Below are 10,482 nucleotides of genomic sequence, written 5' to 3' on the forward strand. Positions count from 1 at the left end.
CAGCTAGATGCAAAATGAGAACACAAAACACATAATGAAGAAAAACAAAGAAACCAATAACCCCCCCCACTTCCACAAACACATTTAAAAGACCACAGATTCTTCAACACTTCAGAAATCATCCTGATTTTTTTTATTATTAGAGGGGATGAAACGCACCTTCAATGGAACAAATGCACACTCAGTGCTTCTAAAGTTTTTAAAAAGCGGTCAGTCTTCCTGAAATAGTAGTCAATTTGCACAGTTTATACTACTTCTAATGTTTCATCATCCATTTCATCTATCTGAATGCTTTGGGAGTGTCTGACGCGGTAGCACTGTTGAAGCTAAGTACCAACGACTTTTATTTGAAGGAATGCCCATGAGGGCTAGTATCTTGATTCCCCTAGCCCACAGTAGCTGAGGAAACCCAGCCAGATGGGCAGAGTATAAATAATAAAATTATTAGAAATAATAATAATTATTTCTTTTCTAATTGATGAAAGATGAGATTCTGGGGATGCATAATTCTGCACTCGGTTTCAAAATGTTGAGCTGTAAACAGTGCTAGTCCTACTCAGAGTAGGCCTCCTGAAGATAACAGGCGTGGCTACCTTAGGTCAATTCTTGTCTGTGTAGACCAGGGGTCAGCAAACTTTTTCAGCAGGGGGCTGGTCCACTGCCCCTCAGACCTTGTGGGGTGCTGAACTATATATATATATATATATATTGGGGGGGGGGAATGAACGAATTCCTATGCCACACAAATAACCCAGAGATGCGTTTTAAATAAAAGGACACATTCTACTCATGTAAAGACACCAGGCAGGCCCCACAAAGAACCCAGAGATGCATTTTAAATAAAAGGACACATTCTATTCATGTAAAAACACGCTGGTTCCTGGGGCGTCCGCAGGCCAGATTTAGAAGGCGATTGAGCCGGATCCGGCCCCCAGGCCTTAGTTTGCCTACCCATGGTGTAGACCTTAGCTGGAGACAACCCTACCTGATTTTCCTGCACATGGACAAAAGCAGAGAGAAACTTGAACCTTGTTAAGTTTGAAATATGATTTTATTTTATCTACCTTACCTTTCAAGCAAATTCCTGGAGCGGCTATCACAACTTCTCGTTTCTGAGAGATAATCCGTGTGTCTTTGTTTTCTCATTGCAGAACCTCCACTTAGATCTATCTGCCTGCAGCACTTCAAAATCTAAGGGCTCCTTCCTCTCTTCCATAGGGTCAAGACTGGGAGGGAGCCGAGGGCAACGCCCCCCAAAGAGTCCAGAGACCCTTCTGCCCCACTGCTGCTCGACTCAGGGATGAGTGCAGGTAGAGTTAACCCTTACAGCATCGTATCTTCTGAGGAAGACGGGTTGACTTTAACCACCATGCCGGGAGTGAATGGCTTTGGCAACGGTAAGATCCACACAAGGAGGAAATGCCGGAACCGGTTTGTTAAGAAGAACGGACAATGCAACGTTGAGTTTACCAACATGGATGACAAACCACAGAGGTACATTGCAGACATGTTCACTACGTGTGTGGACATCCGCTGGAGATATATGCTGCTGCTCTTCTCCCTTGCCTTTCTAGTGTCCTGGTTGTTGTTTGGTCTTATTTTTTGGCTCATAGCGCTTGTCCACGGAGATATCGAGAAGCCAGTCAAGGACGAAACGTTCACCCCTTGCCTCCTCCAAGTGAATGGCTTCGTGGCTGCTTTCTTGTTCTCCATTGAGACACAGACCACGATAGGCTACGGGTTCCGGTGCGTCACGGAGGAGTGCCCGCTTGCTGTTTTCATGGTGGTCCTCCAGTCCATCGTTGGGTGTATCATAGACTCTTTCATGATTGGCGCCATCATGGCAAAAATGGCTAGGCCCAAGAAGAGGGCCGAAACCTTACTCTTCAGCCATCATGCGGTCATAGCCATGAGGGACGGCAAGCTTTGCCTGATGTGGAGAGTGGGGAACCTGCGGAAAAGTCATATTGTTGAGGCTCATGTGAGAGCTCAGCTAATAAAGTCCAGGATCACCGAAGAGGGGGAATACATCCCACTTGACCAAATAGATATTGACGTTGGGTTCGACAAAGGCTTGGACCGTATTTTCTTAGTGTCTCCGCTCACCATCCTCCACGAGATCAATGAAGAGAGCCCTCTGTTTGGGATTAGCCGTCAGGATCTGGAAACGGACGACTTTGAAATCGTGGTTATCCTTGAGGGCATGGTGGAAGCTACCGCCATGACGACACAAGCCCGGAGCTCCTACTTGTCCAGCGAGATCTTGTGGGGCCACCGCTTTGAGCCCGTCTTGTTTGAGGAGAAATGCCAGTACAAAGTTGACTACTCGCACTTCCACAAGACGTATGAGGTCCCGTCGACCCCATGCTGCAGTGCCAAGGACCTGATGGAAAACAAATTCCTCCTCCCCGGCACCAACTCTTTCTGCTACGAGAACGAGCTTGCCTTCATGAGCCGCGATGAGGAGGAAGAGGAGGAGGAGGAGGAGGATGACGACTGCAGAGGTTTGGACGACCCAGGCTCAGACAACCAGCCTGAATTTGAGACTCTGCAGGCCACCGTAGCTCTGGATCAAAGATCCTACAGAAGGGAGTCGGAAATATGACCCAGGGCCCCTGTAACTGCTTTCAAGGGTGTCTCTCCCCCTGCCCGGTCTCTTTCCCTCCTCAACGAAACCCAATTCAAATTATGCAGAACAATGCAAGTGCCATAGGAATGCCTGAGAGCTAGAATGGTTTTTAGGGTGTTGTTTTTGTTGTGCGTTTTTTTAAAAACAAAACAAAACAAACACAAAAAAAACCCCAAGGTTTAATTGCAATAACCACTGAATGGCATGGTCTGAGAAACCCTAGCCAGCCTCAAAGTGTTGTGAACATCCAGTGTTAACAAAGCTGTTAAGAGAACATAGTGAAGGACAGATTCAATATGGCGGCACCACAAGCTTAGAAACCCAACCATTGTGAGTTTGAGGCTCTGTGCAAGCAGGAGTATCATCGCATCCAGAGTGATATGATCGAAGGCTCATCCCTCTTGTCCTACAACGTTATCCCAGGGACAACAGTTCTTTAGCAATCAGTTGGGGCAGACGGCAGTTCAGGTTTTCTCCTGATTGCTGTTTGCTGTGGTTTAAAGTTAAAGAGTGGGCTTTCCCTGGGAAAGGTGTGGGGCAAGGGGGAAACGGCACAGACCCATGCCTGGGAAGCGTGGGTCAAGCAGAAAACTGCTTGGACCCGTGCTTTCTAAGCACAGGACAAGTGGAAATGTGGGCAAGCTCCTTGTCTCTATGTTCCCTGTTGAAAATGAGGGTATTTTTTTTTTTAAAAGCTAAGCACTATACAATTTCAAAAGGAGAAAATATCAGGTAGCAAAATCTTGTTGTTGTTTTTCAAAATATGAATGAACAAATTATATTATATTTAATATATGTAATATATACATGTACTGCCTGGAGATGTAATTCTGTTGCACTAGACGAGCACTTGAAGTCCTACAGCTCATAGTACACCTTTATTGTTGAGGGGAAAGCAAGGGAGGTTATTTTTAATCTTTTTGTTTCACTTCCCACATGCAAAACTATTTACCAAAAAACATTATTTTTCAAACAATAAAAGCGATTGCTTTTTAGAAGGGAACGAAGTCCAAAGTCGACAAAAGCAACAAAGCTCTTCTCTCTCTCTCTCTCTCTCTCTCTCTCTCTCTCTCAAAAACAAAACAAAACACATTTTCATTTAGGAAAAGCTTTCAGTTTTCTTGCCTGGTGTCCTCAAAAGTGGAGGGAGAAAATCCACACACACAAAATTGTAGAGAAGGACTAGACGTTAAGACATGGGAACCCTAACCCTGTGGTTTATTTATCCTGTGTTGGTAATGCAGGGCAAGGGGAGGTAGGTGCAGGGAGGAATCAAGAAGAGAAGCACTTAACCCTTCCTCCAGCCGCTCATCTCAAATGACCCAACCCTCTCCGTCCCGTCCCCCCGTCCTCAGACAGGCCCTGAGACTGAAAGTAGGGCCGGGCTTAGGACAACCACTCTCAGAGAGTCCTTTGGAAAGATCACAGGGGCACAGGAAGGATTAGACACCGTCCCCTCACATACCAGTTTCCTCCTATGGAAGGCATTGGGAAACTGTGGCCCTCCAGAGATGTTGCTGCAATAATAATAATAATAATAATAATAATAATAATGTATTATTTATACCTCGCCCATCAGGCTGGGCCTCCCCAGCCACTCTGGGCAGCTCCCAATAGAATATTAAAAACGCAATAAAACATCAATAGCACTCACAACATCCCTTGACCATTGGCCATACTGGCTGATGGGGACTGCAGTCCAACTCCCCCATTCACATTTTCATAGGAAATGGGGATGTGCAGAGTTAAAACAAGGTGCCACGCAGACTAAGGCACATCCACAACATACATCTCAAGCACTCTTAGACCACTTTGAACAATTCTGGCTTCCCCCAAAGAAACCTGGGAGCTGTAGTTTGTTATGGCTGCTTGGAATTGTAGCTTGGCGAGCGGCCTCTGGTCAACTCTAAGTACCCTTAGCAACCCACTGTTCCCTGGATTCTTTGGGGGGAACCATGGCTGGCTTAAGGTGGCATGAGAGTGCTTGAATTGTGTGCAGATGTAGTTTATGTCTGCATTTATTTGGGGGTGTTATGCCGCCTTCCAGATCAAGGAGTTAAGAGCGGTGGACTCGTAATCTGGTGAACCGGGTTCGCTTCCCCGCTCCTCCACATGCAGCTGCTGGGTGACCTTGGGCTAGTCACACTTCTTTGAAGTCTCTCAGCCCCACTCACCTCACAGAATGTTTGTTGTGGGGGAGGAAGGGAAAGGAAAAGGTTAGCCGCTTTGAGACTCCTTCGGGAGTGATAAAGTGGGATATCAAATCCAAACTCTTCTGCTCAAGCTCACAGTGAGCATGAAGGGAAGGGGAAACAGTTTTTTTAAAATATTAAGCCATTATGAAAAAATACATTACATTTGGGGAAATTGCTATGTATAAGTGTCTATACATATATATTAGGAGAATATGTATTAGGAGAATATATAATATATATACTGATATATTAGGAGAAAGTCACCATAAAATGCTGGTGTACCTTCATGAGGACCTTAATTATTATTATTATTATTTTAAAGGAAAATAATGTGGAAATGTGGAGAACTTAAGAATGGAAAAATGAGAAACTGAGAAGAACCAAAACTGGCTGACTTGCCCATCCTTTGTCCTTGACCATTGTTCATTCTCTTGAGGCTGATAGGAGCTGTGGTCCAGCAAAATCTGGAATCCCATAGATTCCCTCCCTCTGCATAAAAGTGAAGGAAATTAACCATCATTTAGCAAATTCAGTAATTTTTTGTTTCTCCTTACATTTATCTTGGGGCATGGGAGTAGGAGTGTGCATGGTGCAATTTGGGTTTTCTGCTTTCAGGTACCACACAATGTCCTGTTGGACCCCCTCTGCAATGCCCTCCATTAGAGCATCCTCTGCCACAGAAAGATGCTCTGATTTATTTGTTTTTTAACCACAGCAGAGGATGACAGAATGGAACCAGATTACTTCTCCTGACTCCCCACCTTCCTAGGCTCCAAAGGGGCTGCGCCTTAAAAGAGAGAAAGAGATGCAATTGTTTTCTGTTCCCAAAGCATGCTTCTTGGGCCTTGCACCAAAAGCCATACTGCGTAAATCTCTTCCTTTCTTCTCCCCCTCTGCCGTATCTTCTTGCTACTTCCGAGTAACACTCTGTTCTTCTCGCCCAGTCACGGTGGGTGTCCCTTGTCCAGCCATCTGGATGAAGGTGTGTGACCGACCCACAGAGCGGATCATAAGCAATAAATGCAATTCGCACGGCACACATTCCAAGCGAATATCGATCTCCCAGGTCCCCAACGTTATCTGTTATTGCAAAGCATGAGAGAGAGAGAGAGAGAGAGAGAGAGAGAGAGAGAGAGAGAGAGAGAAAGAGAGAAAGAGAAACAGAGAGAGTCTCACCCTGGCTGAATTTGCCTGGGAGCAAAGGCTGGCAGGAGTTGAAGGACATAATACGTTCCCTGACAGCTTGCAGAGAGGAGGAGGTTGGCAGAGTTGGGGGTAGGGCAGGGAAACCTGTCTAAAATTAGAATTTGGTCACTAAGGCCCTGGGTGAGTTTAGGCTGCCAACTGATCAGAGAGGAAAAGCCAGCATGGTCATGCTCCTTGGACCCTGGGCAACAACAGCTCAATCTGCAGAGATCAGCAGGTGCAAAGGTTTCTCTCAGAGAGGAGAGAAGCTTCATTGCCTGCGAAAGCCTGCATACCAAACAACATTTGGAAGCGCAGAAGGAGGAAGGACTGGTGAAAGTAAAAATAAAAATTGGCAAGCCTAAACGTTGCATGCACTGTATCATGTTGTTGCAATGGCTCCCGAAAGCCTTAGGCTCCTGCCCAAGAACCTCAGGGGTGCTGCAACTATGATTTAGCTAGGAGCGAAAGAGGTGGACCAAATTCTGGCGTCGCACAGGGTGCCACTGAAATTTGAGACCCCAAGTCCGCTGTTGCCTGTGCTTGGCTGCTCCAGAAACATGTGGGTTCCTTCAGAGTGCTGGTATAATGCAACCCACTCCCTGGCGATCCCTAAAAGCCATCAGTAAGCATTAGCGTTCCAGAGTCACTAATCCAGAATTTCCTTTCACTTGGTTCAACAGCTGGCACATTCATTGATGGGACTTGGGGTCATGTTGGGACCTTCCAGATGTTGCTGGACTCCAATTCCCATTATCCATAGCCATCAGCCCTGCTGGCTGCAGATGATGGGAGTTAGGGTCCAAGAAAAGACTCACAGGTGCCCCATGCCTGGCTCGGCTTACACTCTTTAAGGTTTATTCTTAACATAAGAATACGCATAATCACGACTCATTTAAGAGTGCGATGTTATGCGTGCCTACTCAGAAGTAAATGCCAGTGAGTTCAATGGATCTTCTAAGTAGGTATGTTGTCGGATTGTAGCCTTAGAAACCCTGTTCATATAATAAAAGATTTCCTCACTCGTTCCCCCTCCACATGTGTAGCAAACACACAAAGGTAAGAAGGACCACCTTCACCCATCATCACTGGCATCATCATCATCATCATCATCATCATCATCATCATTTATTACTTATACCCCGCCCACCTGGCTGGGTTTCCCCAGCCACTCTGAGCAGCTTTCAACAAAGGATTAAAAATACATTAAAACATCAGTCATTAAAAACTTCCCAAAACAGGGCTGCCTTCAGATGTCTTCTAAAAGTCAGATAGTTGTTTATTTCCTTGACATCTGATAGGAGGGTGCCACTACTGAGAAGGCTCTCTGCCTGGTTCCCTGTAACCTCACTTCTCACAGTGAGGGAACTGCCAGAAGGCCCTCAGAGCTGGACCTCAGTTTCTGGGCTGAACGACAGGGGTAGAGATGCTCCTTCAGGTATACTGGGCCGAGGCCATTTAGGGCTTTCAAGGTCAGCACCAACACTTTGACTTGTGCTCGGAAACGTACTGGGAGCCAATGTAGGTCTTTCAAGACCGGTGTTATGTGGTCTCGGCGGCCGCTCCCAGTCACCATCCCTTGTGTTCAGAAGAGCATCTGAAAAGGCAGGTTGCATTCACACAGGCATAAGTTTTCCATGTGATTAGGAACCATGGGGAGCCCATAGCACATTGACTCCCTGAACATTGGCAGATTCATGTTACGTGAGGAGGAGGAATGAGTGAAGCACCTCAAAAGTTTGAGTTCAAGGTGGCATGCCTAATCGAGGCCAGGGAAAGGCACCAACCACACAGAATGTGAACTGACCAATGCTTAGATATACATTCTCAGCATACCTCTTCTTATACCTAACTTATACCAGTTTTGCACCAGTTTGCTTGTTATAGCTATGGATGGCAATGAGGTGCAAAATTCGATTCTGTTCATGTCTAAAAACGAATCAACCTAATTTGCACTATCTGAAACAAGACGCAAATGGAAACGCAGCCATCCTGGGATACCCTGACTTCTCCGTTTACGGTGGAAAGCGGTCTTCCAAAACTGAAACTGAATAAATAGATAAATAAATTTTATAGGCTCAAGGAGGCTTACAATACAAGATTCAAAAAGAACAATTGAACAGCAAAATGTATTAAAAGTTCAAATGAATTGACAGAGAAACGGTGCTGTGTCTCCACTGAGGCTTAAATTTATGCACCAGGGATACATACAATGTAAACTTTCACCAGTTTGCACCAGTTTGATTGCAATGGCTGTTTGGGGGTGGGTGGGGAGAAACTCAATTCAGTTTGCATTTAAAGGCAAACCAACCAAATTTGCACTTTCCAAAACAATAGACAAACCAAAACATGGTTGTCCTTTGAAATTTGCGCTTCTAGGAATTTTGCAGTGCAGTTTTTCAGCTAAGTAATGTGTGCCCCCTAAAAAACAAACAAACAAACCTGGGAGTAAACTATACCTAAAAATGCATATATTGGTGAAAATAACACATAAATATTTTGGGGGGAATGCGTTGCAAAAATGTGTAAATTAAGCAAAAATGTGTACCCAAAAACATGTGCATTAGAAAACATTCCCCGCTCCCAATAAATCGCAAAGTGGTGTGGAAATGTGAATAGCTTAATTTAAGATTTGGAAAAAATGAGAAACTGAGAGAAACCAAAATCCCTAGTCAAAGCTCCCTGGTCTCCCACTTCCTGGAATCATTGTTTTGTGGGGATATAATGCATTCTCCGTTTCAAAAATCTTTGACGCATTGGTCCTGAACTAGTCAGTGAGGATGGGCTACTGGAGGGGAAACTGATGGGATGCCCTGCTTAGGCTATTGGTCTCCAGCTCCCATCTGCCCCAGCCAGCGTAGTCAGTGGAGAGGGATGGTGGGAATTGTAGCCCCATAACACCAGGAGGGCACCACTTTGGCCATCCTTGAATTAATGATCAAAGGTGGGTCACAAGAACAGCCTGACTGCCATGCAGTAAAAAAAATTAATCATGATTGGGAAATGCATTTTTCAGCTGAAGCAGGTGTGAAAAACCTTTGGTCTTCTACATGCTGCTGAACTACAACTCCCATCAGCCCGAGCAAGCATGGCCAGTGGCCTGGGATGATGGGAGTAATAGTTCAGGGCCAAGGGTTCCCCACACCTAGGCTACAGGCTGGCCCTGAGTCTGAAAGGATTAAGATTACAGCCATGTCTGCACACATAGGACTACAGTTCCCAGAATTCCTTGAGGGCACGACCATTAAAGCCATTTAAGGAGCCTATGTATGTTCACTAGTGACAACCGCACTAACTAGCTGAAGAACTGGAACTTACTTTGAAATCAATATATTCCCAATTAGTGCAGGTCTTAGTGCTCATGCAGTGTTCATGCAGTAGGAAGTGGTGAGTGCATGGTGGAATCTAGACACATATTAAAAACATTTATGAAAAATGCTTTTTTTGAAAAATGTTTTGAAAAATATATTAAATTTGCCATAGCTCACCATCGCCATCCAGTGTCCCATTTGTATAATGCACTTTGCAACGCACTTAAAACGTTTTATTCACAGCTGTGTAGCTGAGTCCCATGTCTAACCAGTCTCCGTTTGTATATGCTAGGAAGGGCCATAGCTCAGTGACAGAGAATCTGTTTTACGTGCAAGAAGGTCTCAGATTTAATCCCTGGCATCTCCAGGTAGATCTGGGAGAAACCTGAAATCCCAGAAAGGCGCTATCAGTCAGTCTAGACAATACTGAGCTATATGGACCAATGGCCTGGCTCAGGATAAGGTGCCATTTTGTGTCTCCTCTGATTCCTTTTGAAATTGAGATTTATTTCGCTGCCTTCCCCTTGACCCAGCAGACCACTCTGAAAGACTGCTTGTTGAGCAAAAAAGGGGGGTGGAAGGACAGGGTGAAGAGGAGATAGAATCAAAGCCTATATATTGAGTGTATTATTTATTTTTTTAAACAACAGCTTGTAAGATTGGTTGTGTTTTGGGTTGTTGTTGTTTTTCTTAAAAAAAGAAAATAAGAAAGGGTGAATCGTTAGCTGCTGTTTGGGTGGGTGCCAGCCGGAAAGGAAGGGGTTGTTCCTCTGGGAATTAATTTCTAAATGTATATCACAGTAAATATTTGTAAAGAAGAAGAAAAGAATCTTTAAGTAAATTATTGCTTTTTAAACTATATGTTATATAATTGTACAGTCCGGTCTCAGAGACTAGAATAATATATACATATGTATTTTTTTTAAAAAACGACACTGCTGCATAGATCAACCTGAAATGATTTGTAGGTAAAGCCATGCAGAGCTAGCAAATAGCAAGATTATTTTTCCGTTCTCTCTCAGTCCTGCTCCATATTCTCCTCCCTTGGTAAATACCTAGCTCTGGAGAATAATGTTATATAAAATGTATAGCTCTAGAAACTGAATGTGCTGTTATATAATGTACAATAATAATAACAATAATAATATATATTTTTTGCCTA

The 10,482-nt window shown here is 44.5% G+C and overlaps 1 protein-coding gene across 4 annotated transcripts in view; it reads left to right on the forward strand.

Moving 5' to 3' along the window:
- The window catches only part of LOC309329211 (ATP-sensitive inward rectifier potassium channel 12), a 60,812-nt gene extending 50,330 nt beyond the window's left edge, over positions 1-10,482 (forward strand). For 2 of the 4 annotated variants that reach the window (XM_081839891.1, XM_081839892.1), the window contains exon 2: positions 1,152-10,482. In XM_081839891.1, coding sequence (XP_081696017.1) covers positions 1,301-2,605 — 1,305 coding nt within the window. In that variant the 5' untranslated portion in view covers positions 1,152-1,300 and the 3' untranslated portion in view covers positions 2,606-10,482. The remainder of the gene's footprint in view (positions 1-1,151) is intronic. The other 2 variants (XM_081839893.1, XM_081839890.1) reach the window with 1 other exon arrangement.

This window comes from Podarcis erhardii (genome assembly GCF_964252035.2).
Source record: "Podarcis erhardii genome assembly, chromosome: 14".
NCBI classification, from domain to species: Eukaryota; Metazoa; Chordata; class Lepidosauria; order Squamata; family Lacertidae; genus Podarcis; species Podarcis erhardii.